This window comes from Hermetia illucens, chromosome 4, assembly GCF_905115235.1.
Source record: "Hermetia illucens chromosome 4, iHerIll2.2.curated.20191125, whole genome shotgun sequence".
Taxonomy (NCBI): domain Eukaryota; kingdom Metazoa; phylum Arthropoda; class Insecta; order Diptera; family Stratiomyidae; genus Hermetia; species Hermetia illucens.
The window spans coordinates 17,493,806-17,514,477 of record NC_051852.1 but is presented as its reverse complement, the minus strand read 5'-3'; the positions used below and the strand labels follow the sequence as shown (position 1 = coordinate 17,514,477).

Below are 20,672 nucleotides of genomic sequence, written 5' to 3'. Positions count from 1 at the left end.
CGAAAGAACCTGCATGTGAGGTTGCAAATATTTCGGTGGTCCTGTGAAGGACGTCAACGGTCGACTTTCCATCCATGATAATGGACAACTGAAGAGTTGGAAAGAACACTTCACCACTGTTCCTGCCCGTACTACATCTGGTAAAGTTCCCCCTCTCGACGATGAAATGGTTAGTCACCATAACATTCAGATACGGACTGTTCCTCCAAGCAGACAGGAAACTATTTTAACCATCAATGCTCTCAATCGGAATAAAGCTGCTGGGCTTGACGATCTCCCCGCAGAGTTATTTATTGCTCCACCCGCAGTTACTGCTAATCTGCTGCTTCTATTCATACAAAAGTCTTGGGAATTCGAGTCCTTTACCAGAGAGTGGAAGAAGGGGATGAGCGTCAAGATCCCAAAGGAAGGCGTCTGTTTTGAGTGTGACAATTGGAGGGGTATCGTGGTGCTCCCTGCGCATCAAAGAACACCTCGGAAGCTTGATTGACGCAGAGCAGGCTGGTTTTCGCTCGGGATCCTTCTGCATGGATTTTGGAATAGTGCACGGAATTTAGATCTTCCCTGCACCTGCTCTTCATCGACTTCGAGAAAGCTTTCGATGGCGAGAACAAGGAGTCTATCTGGAGTGCCCTGCGTCGGAAGGGTATTCCAGAGAAACTATAGCTATTATTAGTCCGACATATGATGGTGCAAAATGTCATGTGCCGCCCCGAGGTAAAATCTCGGAGAATTTTGAGATCGATAGTGGAGTCCGCCAGGGTTGCGTCTTGTTATCGATATTATTTTTTCTTGTTATTGGTAACGTTCTTCATACTGCCTTGTCCGGAGGACGTGGAATAGTTCAATGGACGAAACCATCTTTCCTTATCTTGACTATGGTGATGATATCTGTTTACTCTCTCACTGGGTCATGGACCTTGGATTCGAAAAGAGCGGCAAGTAGAGTTTAACCGAAGATAAACACCAAAAAAAAAACCAAGGTTCTTAGTCTAGCGGGCCATCGTATTCACCTTACCTGTATTAATGGGCAGAGCATCGAAAGCGTCGATCATTTTGTATATCTAGCAAGCATGGTTTCTGCGAAAGGTGGCACCGAACTGGATGTTGCCTGATGCATTAACAGCACTAGATCTGCTTTCGTTGCCCTGTTCAAGATCTGAAAATACAGGCACCAAGATCAAATTGAGACTGTTCTGTGTTAGTGTTACCCAAAAGCTCCAAATTTTCGTTAATACCTATTTGCTTCGTATCATCGGAGTGCGCTGGACTGACATTATCTCATTGTATGCGATGTGATAGTAAGACGAAGTGGTAGTGGATTGGTCACATTTTAAGGAAGCGCAACGCCATGCAGTGAAGTCCTCTCTCCCAAGATGGCCGACGAGTAGGTCGCCCCAAGGACACTTGACGCAGCACAGTAGGAGGTAGTAGGAGGAAGCCGAACTGGATTGAAGGTAACCGCGACCGATAGCGCGTAGATGTAGTTGACGCGCTATATCCCATCGAGAGGTGAATGGCAACCATATATTGAAATGAATAGTAGGCGCCTCACAGGCCACGTCTCGGCGTTATCAAAGCTAGATGGAATTATCGAAAGAGAGGGAGCTCTCTCATGGCTCTCCCCTTTCTCTGCAGCGTTGACTAGGTTTTGCCGTGTTTCGGCTCCTTAGGCACGGTTGTCCGTTATTGTTTTTTTTCCATTTTTCTAGTTTAACTTTGTCGTTCATCTAATATTTGGGGATCTCAGATTCTATTGCTTACTGTTCACGACGCAATTTATGCTGAAGTATTCTAGAACCCCGAAGTACTTTTCCGAGCCTAGTTAGCGTAGAAGTCGGGGTACCACCGGAGAACTTTAGTGGAACTACTTTTCGGTGCACGCGGACCTGAATAATCATTTCTCCATTTTAAGGATAGCTCCCCCCTTAGCTGATTTTATTTAGCCCGGACGGTCATCCTGACCTGAGTGCCTCTAAAAGAGCTTCACTGTAGCATGTAAAGTGACTTAATAAACTATGACGCTCTAGTAAATCTAAGAGTTGTAGAAATTTATAACCCAACAAAAATATAATTTCGAAGTCATATCCTTCCTATGAAGTTTTCAATATTTGGACCGATTTTTGTTGGATGTTTTGAAATGAATGTGGAAGCAAGCACCGATTTCTGGCATCCTTTCAACAACCTCACGTAAACAAATCTATTTCATTTTCAAACAAATCACTTAAAAATGTACCCATGGTACGAAGGCGTCTGTGGCTTTTGGCAACTTTCCCATTTATGACCTATGTCGACTGGTCTTTCAGGAGATGCCAACCTGTCAAGAGTGCTCCAAGTACACAAATTTTCCCACAAACGGAGCCTGAAATGAAACAGGGAGAGACCGTGATTTACTGATATTTTTTTCCGGACCTTTCTCGATGTTGAATTATGAAAATTTCATTGCAGAACTAATGCATTCAGGCTCGGGAACCATTGAAAGGATACGAATCCCCCAAACGTTAAACCACTCCAGCCTCACTTTATAGAGTCAACCAATTTTCACGGTTGGGTAATATCATTTGCTCTCCGCTAAATTTAACTTCCAACATTATGTTCAAGTTTCCTGCAGGTCCTGGTATAATGTTGGCGGCGTAAATGTATGCATGCATTACTCGTATCGGTTCAATTCGAGGTAGTTCATGCCTCGGAAATCATCCTAAACTGTTTGCAGCTCAACAAGTGAAGTGCTTTCCTTGTTGCGGAAATGGAATTGGGAAACCGTAAATTACGGTTTTCCTCTACAAATTCTGCGCGTCCTTGAGTCGTAATTTTATTCAGGAGTGATGTCTCCTACCAACCGTCCACAGTCAGGCGTGGAGTCCTGTCTGCAGTTCGCTATGAATAACGTAATCCCGTGTAATCTCTTTGATTTATAATCGGATGTACTTGACGAGTAGAAGAAGGATGAAACCACTGTGGAGGAAAAAGAAACGTGAGGATGTCTAGCCTCTGGTCGACTAACATAATGCCCGTACTTTGAGGTCCTCGAGCATGAAATTGACTGCAGATGGAAAGCTCCAGCCAGAGATGTTACGCAGCTACTATTCGGGGTTAATACGGGAGAAAGTCAAGTACTTATCTGGATTACGACGGGATGCCTCATCTTGTGATGTTCCGACAGTTTATTCTCAACAAGTAGAAAGGACTTTTAGTCCATGTGGTTTGCCCTTTATCTCGAAATTATCTGCGAAAGTCTCATATGTTTCAGAATGAGGAAAAAATCGCCAAATCTGGACAATATCGGACTGAAGGATTAAGGACTTAGTTTTTATGAGTTTGGGTAGTCATAATCAGCAATTTTGGTAATCACATTCATTTACTCTATAAAACTCGAAATTCGAATGGGATCAGCATCCTGGAATTGATGCTGAGCATTAAAACCTCTAACCAGAAATGAAAGAATGCCAGGACTTAATTACATTTGAACCTCGAGAGCATCACACATCTTCTATCCAAAAGACTCCTCCAAGGATCTAAGCGAATCTACTCAAACTCCGAATGTTCTTGAGTTTGAATGACATGAATACCTATTGCCATCATTTGCACACTTTTTCCCTAAAAAGGTCGACTTAGGTATCAATTTCTCATCCAGTTAGTGCTTCCTTACATTTCCGAGAAATTGGAAGGCATAAGAAAATTGGGGATATCGTATATCGTAATAAAGCCTTTCTCTATTTTGTTGGGTAAACAATTTTTTTATGCCACTTACTTAGGCATATGTATTTTTTGGAGGAGTCAAACTTCAGCATTGATTGATGTTAATGGGCCATTGGATGGTGGCCAATCATAAGGAAAATTCAGCTTATGGATGTTTTGGAAAATATGATACTGAGGAGAGTAGCATCTTGAAATGATTATTGAACTTGGGATCATCATATATCATGGGAGAAAATTACTCTGTCGCTTTTAAGCTTCGGTAGCAACGCTATAAATTACATTCTTTTAGTTATGGGCAGGTCTAATAGGTATCAGTGCTCCGAGAGCCCAATTAGCGCTTTGGTGCGCCGTTTGATGCCACAAACTCCTAAGTCCAAGACTGTTCTGACAAGAGCAAGGATGCAGAATCCGGCCAGCTCAGATCTTACGAGCCGATGCCATTCACGAAGGCAAGCAACTCTCCAACCCTGCAGCTGGAGATTTCTCTGAGGTCCCTAAAGAATGGTTTGCTTGTGTCAGAAGCTTGGTTGTAGCTAGCGCTAGGCAATTGCAAAGTCTGAAAGTTTCTCCCTATTCTGCACATCTTCATCAGTGCAAATTGTAAGATATGCCGAGTCTGATGGCATGATCCCCTATAGGCCAGGGCCCCGTGCAGACCGCCATAACCTTGTATGCGTCTGGCGCAAGAGTTCTCGCGATCGGGTTTTGTTATATACCGGTCGAATCCTCCTTGACTTGGCACAGGTGGTGACCCTTCGTCATCTGAGGTCCGCGGCTGCTAAGAAGTACGAATATATTCCACCATTGACAGTCGTCAGCAGGACACAGACCATATCCACCAAACGGCTGCCTAGAGCAGAACTTTGCCTGGACAATCCGTCAACCCATTCATTCCCCCCTATGTTCCAATAGCTAGGGACCAAGAGGAGGGTGACCTTCAACGTGCCGCCCACACTGTTCACCGCGTCTCTGCACTTCCCACTAGCCTGGACGATGTCGCCGCTGAGTGCAAGGCCTTAATGCTCCCAGCTTTCGACAGGCTACCAGTATCGCCTGTACTTCCACAATGTGTATCCGAGAAAATTCCATTGGTAAACAATACTGTGCCACAGCAAAGTTTGTCGTGAAGTTCGGCTTATATATGGCGCAGCCTGTGCGGAATGGCTAGAGGATGTGACTATAGTCATAAAGCTTCGCCTGCACTACACGCAACAACGCATTTAATATAGATGTCTAGGAGAGGAAATGTAAGAGTGCATTGAGAGCATCTGCAGAGCCCCGGTACCACCTGAAGCATTGAATCCTATTCAGCTTCATTTTACTATACTCTTTGCTCGGAGCCTGATATCATACAATAGAACTGTTCGTTAGGATGGGATATGCCATGGTTGTGTACATCCTGAGAACCATCGCCGGTTGGATTCCCTATTTCCTTGCAGGAATAAAAGACTATAAAGACCGCGGTTCTATATTCAATCTCCAATTTAATGTCGGATCTAAGATTACACCCAGATACTTTACATTGGAGGAAAGAACCAATCTTTGTTCATTGAGCCACGGGAGGCGGAATTCGGATACCCTTGTCTTGTTGGTAAACAGCATGAATTCCTATTTGATTGGTTTTTTGCTGAGTCCGCATCTTGCTGCTCACAGACGCACTTTTCCCTACGCTCCTTCCATGATGCTCCTTATGATGTTGGGAAAAATCCGTGACACAAATATCACCCAGTTTTCGGCGTATGCCTTCACCTTCACTCCGCTCCTGTCCAATATGTGTACAATTTCGTCCATCAGTATCAACCATAGCATTGGAGAGATGGCGTCCAATGGCTTCCTCAGATTTCCTGATGGCGCTAGAAGTAACGTTGATGAATTCTCCCTCTATAACCAGGAAGCTAGCTAGACTATACTGCTTTTACTGCAGTGACCATTCAATCGTGACAATTACCTCGTAAGGAGCGGCTTCCGTGGATTTGCCTTTGCGGTAGGCGGAACTTAGAGGAATGTGTTCTTTTCATAATCGTCCTTAAGTGGGTGTCCAGGACACGCTCTAAGGTCTTTAACACGAAAGAAGTAAGGCTGATTGGTCGAAAATGGGACTATTGGCCGTATCCAAGACTATGGTACGTATCCCAAAGAGATATATACAAGGCATGGAACAATCCTTTCTTGCTACATCTGTAGCATGACTGGCATCACACTTTTTTGGCCAGGAGATTTATCTGCGGAGATGCGGATTTCATCCTAGCTAATTACGGATTTGATAGTTTCGCATGACTGGGACTGAATCACAGCCCTCCTCGATAGCGGAGAAGCACGTCTAAACCAGCAGCTCAAGGATTACATAAAAAAATTCTGTCCAAGAGAATCCCCAATTTTCAAGAAAGAATGTGTTCCAATGTTCCTTTGGACAGAATCTTACTGAGCCTTGCAGATTCGCTGGCGCTTTCAATGTTCTGACAATAGTCCAACCAGGACCAACCCGATTAGTACTTCTTTAGGCAGTCCTTGCAAGGATGCTAATATTTGTGCCTGCGGATGTTGATCAGTCGTAAACCATGTATACCATTGAAGTAATAAAAACTTGTTGTTTCTTTTCCGTTGGTGTGGGTATTTTATTCTTGCAAATACCGATATTTCGGGAACCACTTGTTCCCTTCATCAGTGCAAACAAACAACTTGTTTGCACTAATGAAGGGAACAAGTGGTTCCCGAAATATCGGTATTTGCAAGAATAAAATACCCACACCAACGGAAAAGAAACAACAAGTTTGCAACTTGTTTGCACTGATGAAGGGAACAAGTGGTTCCCGAAATATCGGTATTTGCAAGAATAAAATACCCACACCAACGGAAAAGAAACAACAAGTTTTTATTACTTCAATTAATTAATCGTTGGAAACACCGCATAATTTCACTCTGACATGTATACCAAGCAAATACCCACGTTCCCCGCTCCCGCCTGCTCCAATTTGGCAATGACTAGATCGCTGGAGCTCAAGTTCGGCCACAGAAAAGCGTGAAAACCCTTCCTTGAGAGGATACATGCTTTAGGTCTGTCCCGATCACCGTCTATTGTGCCGTGGAATAAATTATAACATTTATTTTAGAGCCCTTTGATGGTTCGATCACTTGCGACCACGGGCTCCTGTATTAGTGCGAGGCGATGTCGTCCTCTAGAAAGAAGACCAGCATGATTTGCTTGCATAGGGGTTTCGTCAGTACTCGTCGGACCGTCGATCTTGATCTCTTCCAATAGCTCGTCGGTGAATTAGTCCTCTCATGTTATAATGTGGAACCCAGGGACCATACAAGAGGAACTATAGTATGGAATGAATCCCATGTATTCGCCTCTATCGTCCAAGCGATGCTCGATGAGCATCTCTGAAAGTCTTTCCCCAACCTGGTTCACACCTCCGGCGTTATTTTGCCGCTAGTCCACCAGCGCTACAAGCAAGTCACTTTTGCCTCATCGCTGAAGGAATGCGCCGTTCGTGGTCAGTCGGCTGGTTGTTGCTGCTTACCGGTTTGCAAAGTTTGCTTAGTGTCCGAGACTACTGCTTACTGCCCTCAATGGCTACTGTCTAGTTTTTTTGTTGAGTCCATTGAGTCGTTCTAACTCTGTTCTCTATAGAAGCGTGTTAATGGTCTAAATCCCAACTTGGGCTCGTTGGTCGTACTTAATTTAATTTATTTCACCATCACCATTTATTTCACCATCTGATGTTACCTAGTATAGTTAGACTAACTGTTTATTATAAATGGCGCCCAATGTGGGTGAAATCATGGTATGGTATGGAGCTGGTTATAATCGGGGTAAATCTTTCCTTCGAAATTAGCATCTTGATATTTTCCATCAATTAATTCTTTATCCTTAAAGTCCCATTGTCAGTTCGTAATATGATACGAAGGAACCCCCTAGCCTTGACGATCTCATCAAATAGGAAAGCAGAATGTTGGGTCTTTGGTTCGGTAAATTCCAGGCTGCCCCAGTGCCCAGGCTTTCTCCGATGTGATAAACTGTCGCCAAGAAAATCCTATATGCGGTGCTGCGTGTTAACTGTACTTACACCTTTGCTGCGATAATGAACGCCAAATGTTTTAGTTCTTGCAGTGAAGCTGGTTGATCCAGAACCATGTAAGCCTAAGAGATAGATACGTTCTCCGCTCTCACCTGCCTCAGTTTGACGGTTGGGTCGCTTGAACTCTTGTCTGAATGCAAAAAGACGTTCAAGCACTTTAGGGCAAAAATGCATGGCCCAGATCTGTCCCAATCAATGTCCCTTGTGCTGTGGAGCAAATTGATGCCCTTTGATGGTTCGACCTCTTCCGATCGAAGGATTCGGTATTAATGCGGCTGCTGATGAAGACCAGCAAATTAGCGGCAAGCTCCCCTTGCTGTTTAGGAAATGCTCGATGACTATCTGCGACGGTTTGATCTCAACGCTGGTCCAAACTTCCAGCGCCATTTTGCCGCTGGAATTACCATGCATCCATTCGTCGCTGAAGGGTTTCGTAGCGCGTGTCTTGTCTCACTTCTTAGCATCCGAACTTGCGCATACTCTGCTCTCGTCTTTTGACCTCATTCTAAGTTCGATTGCGCTTGAAGGCGGCAGATTTCACCTTCTGCTGACGTTTATAATTGTATTTCTCGACAATCGGCATATATCCGTGTCCTTCTCATTCTGCTCGTCGAGAATACCGGCATCCTGTTTGCTCAAAAAAAGGATGGCCTTCTAATATCAGCTTTTGAGCAAGACTTCACCAGAACTTCGTTTCTTTGCTAGCTTCACATAGCCGACTTTCTTATCGACCCTGTGAACCGTGAATGGTTTCAAGGTAGGAGTACAGTGGCTGGTACAGCAAAACGATAGTGGTTACCAGGCTGGAAAAAGCTAGTCCGTTCTACTTATGCTTGGCCTCAGCAACTCTTCTTATTCTATTGTCGGTTTCTTAGCTTTTAAATTGGAGTCTATGACTTGATCCCACCAGTAATCTGGGAAAAATGTCCACCCTATTTAGCCCAGCCACCTGGGTAAGGGTCTTATCTGAAACTGAAGGTATCCTAGGAATTCAGAGTCTTTATACTAGAGACGATTCTTCCGCTTGGTCACGCAATCATCGGCGAATGGTGTTCCACTTTTGAGTCCCTATTAGCATCTTTACCAGTGCAAACAGGACGGTTCCGGGTTGCTAGTTTAGTTCATGCCCCGCCAAATCCGCTTGACTATAGAACATAACCAGCAGCAAATTTCGCCAATTGGATGAACCAACTCCTACGCTGGATCTGCGTACGCTTGGCACACCCAAAGACTTATGCAACCTTAAAATGAAACAACAGTTCAGGCCGCCAAAAAAAGAGCCTGCGAAATTTTCACTTTTAACGATGGCTTTTATTGTGCCGTCGGAAAAGTAATTCTTCCTCTGCGGACGAAAGTCGTATTATGAAAACCATGCATGTGGAACTTGCTTGATCAAATCTCTTTGCTCCCGTGAGCTGGCGCAAATGCAACGCGAATCCATAAAAATCTCTCTCGAGTTTCACGTTATCTTTATTGAGTTGTTCCCCAAACTGGGACTGCATATAGCAAGATGGAGCTCACTACAGCAGCCTGCAAGTGAGCCCAAGCCCTCCTACGCTCAGCATCTTCCTTGCTAAAGCCATTCTTGATGTTGGTGCTTTTTTGCAAGTATACCCTAGGTGCAGCTTAAAACTCAGTTTTTCTTTAATAATCACTCCCAAGTATTTAATGGCAGGCTGGGATGTGATGATATGATTCTCAGTTCTAGTGCGAGCGAAATTTCTATTCCGGCGCTTGGAGATGAGGACGGCTTCCGTCTTCTACTCTGCGAGTACCACACCAGCGTTAGCCAACTAACCCTTAACAGCACTGATTGATTCACATGAGTACAACTAAGCTTTGAGATGTTCTACAATTACAACCAGTGCAATGTCATTGGCGTAGCCCACCTCCTCCGGAACCGGAAGATTAAGAACATCATTGTACATGAGTAGTTCAGTTTTTCCCAAGGTAGATTTTTTTCAGCTCAAACATGAGATCGCCTTACTGGGTCCTTCGGTCTCAGCAACACTTCGGATTTTATTGACATTTCTACCTAGATCTTTTAGGTGGGGGTCCAGTTTGACTTTTTTTTTGCCCTTGCTTCTGGGCGAATTCGCACCTTCGATTTCTTCTTCGCCTTTTTGTGAGTTACCTTGGTCCATCCACCATTTTCGGTTCTCTTAGGTTTCGCTAAGGTCGCCGAGGATCGTACTATGGGCAACCTTTCCATAATTTTACCTCCGTTCTTTGGAACTACTAGTTTACCTGCTGGTTCCGCAGAGGATTACGATCATTCTTCCGCATTCTTTTATTTGGTGGCAGGCTGATAGAATTACGCTTAAGTGTCACTTGTGTCGCCTGTAACACTGTCTAGATGGGTGGTTTCCGCTTTTAACTGGGTGCTCTTTCCTCCTCCTGTGCCCTATTCTGGAGGACTCTAATGGTTCTGACCATGTTTTTAATAGCATGGTTTACGTTATGCTTGTCCTTGAAGAACACGGACAGCTTAATTATTTTTTCTCCAAGCTGCATGCAGAGTAGTTCCTCCATGTCAGCTCCTCTTGAATAGATCTTGAAGTATCTCCTGCGGTCGTAACTCTTGAACAGATGCATTGGGTGTCGAAACCGCCTTCGTGGGCCAGTAATTTCCATTCAGCCCACCATTTTTCGCCTTCGTTGTTAGTGTTCTTGGCAATGTCTCCTCTTTCTTCATATCTAAATCGCTTTTAGCATTTGATGCCACGGCCAAGTTGTGCACCACCGAGGCACTACGGTCAACGAATTTCGACGGGCGGGAAACCGTATTGTTGTTGATAATGTTACTGTATTGACTGACTGCGAGTCAGTCTTGGAATAGAGAGTCCTCAAACTTATTGCAATGGTATCCTGTTGTTTTTCGCTTGGCTGATAAGCCGTGGAATAAAGAATACAAGGAGCAGATACAGATACTTTTTGAAAATTGCGCCCAACGTGGGTCCAGTGCCGGTAGTTTAAACTGGTTCTTCTTCTAAAGGCTTTCTTGTTGAAATGCCAAATACTGATTTCAAAATTTCGTCCAACGGTTGTATTTAGAAACAATCGTTTTTGTCGGTAATGCGAAATTTCCAGTAATTTTATCTAGACCAAAGATTTCTCTGTATCTTCCTTATAATTTACTTCAGAACGTTCCTAACTTCCAGCCTTTAAAAGGGAGAACTATTGGTCCAGAAGCTGCAAGATTTCCGCAGCTATGCTCCTAGCAGTATCCTTTTTCGCTTTTAGATAAGGACAGGCATCCGTTTGAAAAATATTTTGTATCAGTATTCTGATGTGTTAACCGGAAGGACAAAATTACTAGAGGACATACGGGCGTACTATCGCAGATTAAGTCCTGGTAAACAAATACACAATATAAGCCGGATTGTGAGAAAAATTCGGAGGTGAAAGTCATGTGGGCCTTCTTTGAAATTGCAAAATAAACCCAATTTTGTTACAAAAAAAAACCTTATTGCCGGAGCCCCGAGGCATTTGCGAGCCCGGAAAACATCACCCCTTTCCTACCTACTCCCGACGGGCCAGAGAATAAGGGAACCTTTACAACGTGAGCCCAAGACACTGAAGCAACTCAGTTAACTTGGCTGTTAGCTTCCGCCAAAGGCTCACAGTATTTAGTCCTTTTCTGACATATACCCTTCTAATCAAGTCGGAAGCATGCCTCTAACCCAAAATATTTAATCTTTTCTACTTTCAGATTGGATCATTTTTCATGATTAATTTGTGCCTAGTCGTAATTGCAACGCAATTCTCAGAGACAAAGAAACGAGAAATGGAAAGGATGCGTCAGGAGCGAGCTCGTTACACATCCACCTCAACCCTGGCTTCAAGCACGAACAACTCAGAACCGACCACATGCTATGCGGAAATTGTCAAATATATCGCTCACCTGTGGAGACGTTCCAAGCGACGACTGCTTAAGAAGTACAGATTATATAAGTATGAGATATTTCGTTTTTTCTTAAGTTCACATCCTTTTCACAACGGCCCACTAATTTGTAAACGCAACAATACTCTGGTTTGATCCTTTGTTAACGTCTCAGTTCTCTTTTATATATTTTCGCTTTGACCAAGACCGGGATGCAGATCTATTTTGATTTTTTGATCGGCCGGAAAAAAGATTTAGATTTGTTCCGAACAATTTATATCTAACTTTTGAATATATTGTAAAATCAAGGTGCCAACGACAGCAGCGAAAAGAAGGTTTGCTCCCTAATGCCGAAAATTTAACATTCTCACCAAGTAGAATAAAAGCCCATCATCCGAAATGTCCTAAATTTGGGCGGAAACCTTCGAATATTCAGGAACAGATGATAACCGTCATGGTTCCATTGAATTCAAACAACAATCTAAACTTACAATCTTCTACTCAGAATGTTAATCTAAATGTTTCCAATAATAACAACAACCACAACAATCACGAGCACAATTCATCGCCGGAGAACTCGGAACATTCGGCGGAGACATCACGAGCCTCGAATTTGAAGAAGGTCAACCACAAGGATGATATTAGCCAGAAGACGATTCTTCTAAAGATACCGACGGGAAGTGAATCAGAACAGTTAATTGTAAGACATATCCTCAGATCCTTTTTTGCAGGATTCTAATTTTTTACTTTTCCGTAGAATCCTTGCAATTCCGGATTTTTGAGCCCACCAACATCAGCCAGGAGACGGTCCTCGGTTATGTTCAATGATTATGTGATCCTGCATACACCCCCGCCAATACCTGAACCCACCACGGATAAGAATGTGTGCTCCTCCGAGAAGATGACTCAAGCCGGCGATGGAAGCATTTGGCAGGTATGTAGGTGCCTAAAAAGGCTCAAGTCATGTAAGGTATTACCGTATAAACTATGTCTGACTCTCATATCCTGTCCTACTGAGCTTGTAAGAAGTTAACAATTTTCAATTTAATTTTCTCCTCAGGTTAATCTGCCTCAATCAATAGGCAGCCACGCTATGGGCAACGCCTACACAGACTGTTCCGAATTAAGTTTAAACGACGCCATGACGTGCCAAGAGCTTCTTGCGTTTTCAGTTGCCTTTTCAGCAGCTCTCCCAACCGGACAAAGTACCTTGGAGTCATTCTACTCATCCCTGACCCACCAGCACAATCATCAACCAGCTACCACGCAAGCGAACCTCGTACATTCGAATTCACGCTACCTGGAGGACTACTCGTGCTGTTACGACCTCTACCAGAATGCCTTGGATCAAATCGAGAGCAGAGAGAAGAAGCACTCGAAACTGTGTCAAGCCATCATAACTGTCTACAAGTTCGTCTCGAAAATCTTTCACTTCATACGAAAGCATGTGAAGGCGCTGGTGGAGTACAAATACTTCCAACAAGGAATCCTGCTTGCCATACTCATTAACACCTTGTCCATGGGCATCGAATATCACAATCAGCCAGAGGAATTGACGGTCATCGTGGAGACGAGTAACATTGTCTTTTCAGCAATTTTTGCAGTGGAGATGTTCTTGAAAGTCATCGCTGAAGGTCCTTTTCGATATATCGCGAATGGTTTCAATGTCTTTGATGGTGTAATTGTTATTCTCAGGTAAGGGTTGTTTTTTGGAAGTGTCGTAGGATTAAGTCCTTGAGCTTTATTTTAACACACGTGAATTGAAAATGTTCATTATTCAGAATTATTGACAAGGAGAATCATAATGACATTGAAAAGGATTTGCATTACATTCTGAAGAGATATTGTGCCATTTGTTGGTCGTATCCTGCCTACCACATTGAAGTACATCAACCCATCCTACAATTGACAAACATTTCAGACTGTCTTCTGCTGATAGATGCTTTGATATTTCGTGTGGTACTAAGTATTCTGCCAGATTTATTTTCCTCCTTTGCACAAGTACTGGAAAATGTCCCAGAATATAAATAGAGGTTTCACTACTTGCGTTACTTACGTTTTCCTTGGTGATATTTAAGTTTGCATTTACCTATGGGTATTCCCAATATGATGCTGAAGATCTAGTTTCGATCAAACAATTCTACAGCATGTTGGACTGTTCCATTCCTAGTAAGTTCGCCCAGTTCCTTTAAAAGTTCCTTTTCGCTCCTTAATGGCTGTGAACCTCTTCCCGATCCAACAAAGGAGTCTAAAAGAATAGCGTTTCTGAAGCCTGTTTGCTTAGCTTATCCATTGTTATATTGACTTCGTCGTACAAACCAACCGTGTTTAATTTATCAAAGCATTTCCATACCAGATTAGGCTCCATCTGATTAGTTTTGAGTCCTTGATAGCCACCGAACAGTCGGTTAGGATTGCATCTAATTTATACAAATACCTATTTTGGGGACCAACTGGGTGACATGACCGACATATGCAAAGAAATCAATAAGGCCTACACTTGCGAAAAAGCCAGTAAGAGGAGCATACTGAAAAAGAAATTAAAGGTCCTCACCACAACATAAGCGGGCCAGGGTGCAATAGAGCAACCGAAGGAAGAATTCATACCCAACTATGCGATCAACAGATCTAATGAACACTTTACCTAAGAACAGTTTCCACTTATCATTAAAGGCTTGAACTTCGCCATAAAAGACCCTACTTTCCCCAAAGAGGACATCACAATTGGCATCGCGGCAGGAATCAAATATACATCCCAGGAAGAAATTAGGTGACTACTGACCCCCATCAAGCGAATGGCTACAAACAAAAGAGCATCGTCCAACCATGACAAAACCATTAAAGAATCAAAACGGAAACCCATTTTCAACTCAACAGCGGAGAAGGGAAGCGCGTCATCATGGACAAGGGAGCATACGACGACTTGGTACGGCAAAAATTAGAAGAAGGTAAGGTAAGGACCCTCTGTCAGACACCGTTAAAAGAGTGGAAAAGGCTTTCGCAGAATGCAAACCCATTATTGAAAAAGCAGCCAAACTGAGAGTGGCTAACCCATCTCTGCCCAAAATCCGATGCCTCCCCAAAATAAAAAAGAAGACAACGAAGTCAGAGAGATAATCCCAGCAACGAATTCACCGACCCAAAATAATGCAAAGTGGCTTTTGGAAGAAGTCAAAAGGTTAGTCCTAAAAGTAGGAAAAGGAACAGTGGAAAACGACAGAGAAGTCATTGCCAGACTCGTGTTCCCAAGCATACCGGTGAAGGAAGCTCTACCCTTGTTCGAGGAGTGGATCCCGACACACGAAAACTCATCCGAATGGAGGAAGAAGGCTAAACTGTATAAGAAACTGGGCTTCTATGCATGACTGAATCCTATTTCATATTCAGGAATAAATTTTAAAAAGCAACCTCCGGGGCGGCAATGGGCCTCACCGCTGCTATGCGAGGTATTTATGGAGAACTTGGAGAATGAACTCGAGAAAACTGGGCCACTCCCGAGATTGTAGATCAGATAATTAGATGATATATTACCAATTATCAAACGGGAAGAAGCAGGAACAATCCTCGAGAAACTCAACTGGGCACACAGGAACATCGAAAAGGAAGGGGAGATACCGTTCCTAGACTTAAAAATAATCTGGGAAAGAAGGGATTTTGAATTCGACATCTACAATAAAACGACCCAGACACAACGAACCCTTAAATGCACCTCAAACCACGATTTCCACCATAAGTTGGCGGCATACAACTTTGTGATTCACATCCAAGAAAAACGGATACCACAGGAACCTCATCGAAAATCGGATCAAAAAGGCACGACTCCAGGCCTCAAGACAGCAACTTTCAACACTCTTCCAGGAGGTGAACACAAACCCTAGTCAATGGATAACATTAACCTACTCGGGTCGGACGCAGAACATCAAAAGGTGGAAACGTGGATTCCGGGCCACCTCGACCAGCAGACGGTATCTACTTAGGACCCGGTTACAATCAGTCAGGGACAAAAAATAGTGTACTGAAGAAAGTGGTATTTACGCGCCTACGATTAGTATTATTATTTGAAATAATCCAGAATAGGAGTCTACGTATTCTGCAAATAATAATACTAATCGTGATCATGATGATTAGGTAATCCATTGCAATTTCTTAGAATATCCCCAAGGTAGAAAACGATGCACGTATCTAGCAATTCTGCTGATTTTTGACAGCTGTCATTCCAGTTCTCCCAACGAACTATAAACTATAAAAATCGAATAATATCTTCACAGGATCACAAAAAAAATTTCCTTTCGATGATTTTTGAGTTGCCAAAATTCCGGCAGGAATCGGATGGACACACAGTTGCTAAAAGTAAGTGGAAAGTGAAATGAAAAATTCGGGAAATACTAGTTTCAGGATCACGACTCAAGATCTGCAATATCAGCTCTTCTTCCAATGTAGTCACCGCTAGTGTCTCGGTTCTATTTCAAGTTACGTATCCGCTTTACTGTCGATATCCGAGTTGATGATCATAAGGTTGCCTCAAAATCAAACAGGCGGAGCCAGAGAAAGCAGCAAAGGATGCATACTGCCTGAGGGCCAAAGAATAGTTACGGGCTGCTTATCGTGGGGTGGTGAGCTATACGCGACTCCTGTATGGAAAAGAGCGGTAGACAACACGGTGAATCATAGGAGAGTGAGTTTAAGCTATCGTCAATTATGCTAAAAGGGTACTTAGTGCAGCGTCAGGTATGACACAGTGTAGCTTGACAGAAATGTTCCCCACAGATTGTCTAGCCTACGAAACGTACTATCTCTACCAGGGAACGGAAGGGAATCCATTCAAAAGGGATAGCTGAACTCTGGTACTGAGCCCGTGTATTGGCAAACGGTTCTGGCAAGGCATAGAGAATCGCACCCCACTTAACTCAGCGAATAAGCGTTAAACTCTTTAACCAAAATGTAAGACGTTCAAGAACCAAGCTGTGTTCTTTCAATTTATCTGCCCTAGCTTATGAACACCATAATTTGTAATTCTGACACTTGGCTGGATGATAGGCTTCTGGATTCGGAGCTTTCCGTTCTAACTGCTATAAAGCATAACTTCCGTGCCGAACCTACTTTTTATTCGTACATTTCTCCTTATGCTGTATAACCCTGCTCATTTTTCTACCCAACGCAAACCCATTTGTCATTTGCTGTGTATATTCAGCCGTCTTAACTCCTCTCACCAGTACGAGGAATTTTTCGACTCATTGTCGAATATTCCCTTGGGTTTTATGGATTTCTGCGCTGCCTCACAATTCATCCTTACCAGAAATCACCGAAATCGCATGTTCTCTCCAACTTGCCTGGGCTTTGTTTTTCTCAATTTTGAGCTGCTCCTTCTCACGTCGCTACTGCTCTTGAATTCAATGCGCAAATCGCTCATATCAGTTCCCATGTTGTCAGCAAGCCTGCTAAGTTAAACTTTCGGAAGGTCAACTTCGAACGTTCCGATTTCGATGGCCACTATCAAATCTCGTCTTATTTATTTGTGACGAAGCTCTCGACTCCTTTTATATGGTTCTCACTAATCTATTTCTCCTTTTCTCCTTCTGCTCTGAAGTCCTTCAAAGATATTCATTTGCACATCATGCCCATCTTATAGCAAAAGAGCAACACAATATGGCTTTGTAAAAAGACGGTCCAACCCTACTAGCCTACTAGACTTCACCAACTTTGTGGCCGGATATCGAAACTCTTAGTAGACAGCGCACCTCATCTATATTCTACTCTGTTTCTCACGGAACTTTTGGCCAAACTCGCATGCCTTAAGACACCCCCGTCATTAATTATATGGCTCGCCTCTAATCTCCTAAAACGTCCAATTTGTTCAATGTATATGCGACTCATCAAACGCTACCTCACCTTTGTCCCAGAAGCAGTACGGTCGTACGGTGTCGGTTGCATTCCTCGCAAATGTTGGAGTGTTCCCTATGTTATATATCTTTAACTTATTGCTTCGTGATGGACTTGTCATCGCTGCCGAGGAGAAGTTTTACCGTCCTTCTCTCACAATAGTTCACCAGTCTAGCGACTAGCTCCGGTGGGATTCGGATGTCGTCTCCTGCGAACTAGCTCAATGCCAGTGAGACTTAGATAGCCACGGAATCCCCTGTCAGGAACTCTGAAATTTTAAATTAGGTTTTAAAATGATAGAAGCTTTTACACCCAGGGTTTCTGAGTCAGCATTACCCCAATGTTCTCCTTGGAACTTGCTCTTGCAATTATCGCAGATGCAACTTTCACATGGTGGAGGTTTATCTGGGCTATCTTATTCCTGGCCATTGTCTCCGCTATTGTTTGGACCTCTTCTACACTTTCGGAGTATAACCCTCTCTTTCTGGCATAGCGCTTTCTTGCACGTCGCTAACCACCCTAAGCCTTAGACGCTCAAGTCTAGGTCGTCCAGCTTCTGATCTTCATTGGGCAGCAGGTGTTCTTCCTTGGTTGATCCAGTCCTTTCCGCCTCCATGGCCTCCGAGACTCCTTCGGCGACTTCGGTAAGCCTCCTCTGAAGTGTCTTTCCTGGGCTTTTCCCTGTGCACGTGCGCAGGTATGTTGCCAAATCGACAGTTAAAATGGAAACACCTGCATTCGATTACCTCCAGGGATCGTTCATCCACTCCAATCGTGAGGAGTTTACCCTTGCTCTCCACTTTGCTTTTGAAGACTCTCCATAATTGCGTATGGGGATCCTCATTCTGAGCGATTAAGAGACCCATGAGACCTTCCGTCTCTATTGCTGCAGCTTTAGGAAGAAACATTGTCATCGTCTGTGCGGCTGGTATATTATCCCCAGCAAATGTCGACAATTCTATTCCTTTCCAGGGTGAAAATTTAGGAACTATAGTACTAAGCCACTCCACAGTGTCCTCCGTCTCACAGTTCAGTATGTGACCTGGTGGAAAGCGTATTCTGGTGAACACAAACTTTGCAGTCCATCCCTTGCACATATGGCTGACGACAAGGTCTTCGATAGATTCCTGCTCCTTACGAGTGAGTATTTTTGGCAATATGGGCAGTCGAATGCCGTTGACCCTATTGCCTTAGCTAATGGCGGGCTTCCTGATTCCTGGCTTCACGTCTGACCTACTCTGATTTTCTCCCCTCTTGAGTTCAAGTTAGGGTTTTTGGGAGCATGCCCCCATGTGGGCTAATCTCCGCTGCTCCCCGCTTTCTTGGCTCCGATAAAGATGTTCTGTTCTACTCCTCCTTAAGAGCCTCTTCTGGTTCCTGGCCTTCCTTGAGATAACCAAGGTACTATTTAGCACCTGCGCCACTGAGACCTGTCTACCTTCCTGACGTCTGATATATTGATCTCAGATGAGCTTTTGCTTGCGCAGTGGTCTTTGTTGGTTGTTTTATTCGCAGTATACCAATATTAGCCTTGAATTCACTGCTTGACGTCCCAACTTCTCCCTTGTTGAGTCTAATCATCTGGCCCTCAATATTTTGGAGATGTGCTTCCGCCTGGTTGGCCAGTTTGTGTGCTGTACGGAGTCTCGCTTGCTTGATTGTAGGTTTCTTTTGTTTTTATACGTGTACTCATTTGATTTCCACGAGTACGGAGGTTAGGAGGTCCGCCATGCGCCAGGCACCAATGAGGCTCCGTTCGAATACAGTCAGTTACCTCCGACTGCAAGCTATTTTGGAACATTTCGGAGTAATCCCGCATTGCCTAAAACCAAGGCTTTGAGCTATTTACCTAAAATGGGCAAAATTCCTTGGCTGTGCCTGATAAGAAAAAAAGTGTCAGGCGGTGATCCTAGTATCCTTCTCGTGAAGTTCTTTTTATATAGATTACTCTAGCTGTTTAGAAGATTGTTCAATTCGGGCAGGACCAAGTATCAGTCAGAAATAATAAAATTATAAAAATTCACTTAAGAAAATTGTCAAGACAGAAAAGCATGGCCGAATTAAAATTGGTCTACACCAATCCAATTTATAAGCACTACGGCCTATAGATAACTGCAATTGTTAGATAAAAGCGAAAATAATTGGCCAAGGAAACACCTACGTTTGATTCAAAGCCATGATAGTGGGCTTTATTCTGTTGCATTCGGTATCTATTCAAAAAGGATCTATTGTTATTAGGAAGAACGAGTAACACATCTCACGAACCTACGCTAAGAGCTTAGAATAAGGCCGTTTCCTTGGCAAGCAGCTTACGCGGGGACAATTCTATATACGGACAGTATTGGAAGTTAGGGTGATGTCATCGAATTTGTTCGAATCCAGACTATCCAAATTTTTGGCCGTCATTTTCTAAAGGGTTTCCTCCTAATACACAAATACCCAATGATGCACGAGTCCTTAATTATTTCTTTTGTCCTTGTTCCATTTGGCAGCGATATTCACTCAAGCGTGCTGATGTTTTAAGATATGGAGCTTTAGGTAGATAGGATTATTGGGAGTGAGAGTGGTGTCACTTAATCAGGTCCAGCCCAAACTCTCATAATCTCAACCTGCATCTCCTAAAAATGATGAATCGGAAGGACATTGGGACAGATACTCCAGTGATACGTCTCTGAACACAATTTATTGTCATCACTCAACAAGTTAGTAATTAAATTGTCACGTTTTGTAGATCCTTTCCAAGAGCCTACAAGGACACAATATCCTCGGCCAATCTTGAGAAGATGTCAAAGCTGACACCTTGAACGAATGACTCTCCTCCTCCATTTCTCCAAATCAATTGATTTACCGCATTTTTCAATATAATCATTCATTTCTTCTTTCTCTTCTCATTCACAGTGGAATTGAAATCTGCCAGCAGTTTTTCGGCGATGGAGGCGGTGGAAACTCAGGACTAAGTGTTCTAAGAACATTTCGACTCTTGAGGATACTCAAGTTGGTACGTTTCATGCCGAATCTTCGAAGACAACTGTTCGTTATGCTACGGACAATGGATAACGTTGCAATTTTCTTCTCGCTCCTGGTCCTGTTCATTTTCATATTCAGGTGAGAAATGTGAACTTGGTAAA

General features: G+C 43.4%; 1 protein-coding gene across 4 annotated transcripts in view; it reads left to right on the top strand.

Moving 5' to 3' along the window:
• The window catches only part of LOC119653747 (voltage-dependent T-type calcium channel subunit alpha-1G), a 254,747-nt gene that overhangs the window by 170,721 nt on the left and 63,354 nt on the right, over window positions 1-20,672 (top strand). For 3 of the 4 annotated variants that reach the window (XM_038058673.1, XM_038058676.1, XM_038058674.1), the window contains 5 exons: window positions 11,494-11,735; window positions 11,974-12,364; window positions 12,422-12,598; window positions 12,725-13,359; window positions 20,443-20,649. In XM_038058673.1, the coding sequence (XP_037914601.1) occupies window positions 11,494-11,735; window positions 11,974-12,364; window positions 12,422-12,598; window positions 12,725-13,359; window positions 20,443-20,649 (1,652 nt within the window). The remainder of the gene's footprint in view (window positions 1-11,493; window positions 11,736-11,973; window positions 12,365-12,421; window positions 12,599-12,724; window positions 13,360-20,442; window positions 20,650-20,672) is intronic. The other variant, XM_038058675.1, reaches the window with a different exon arrangement.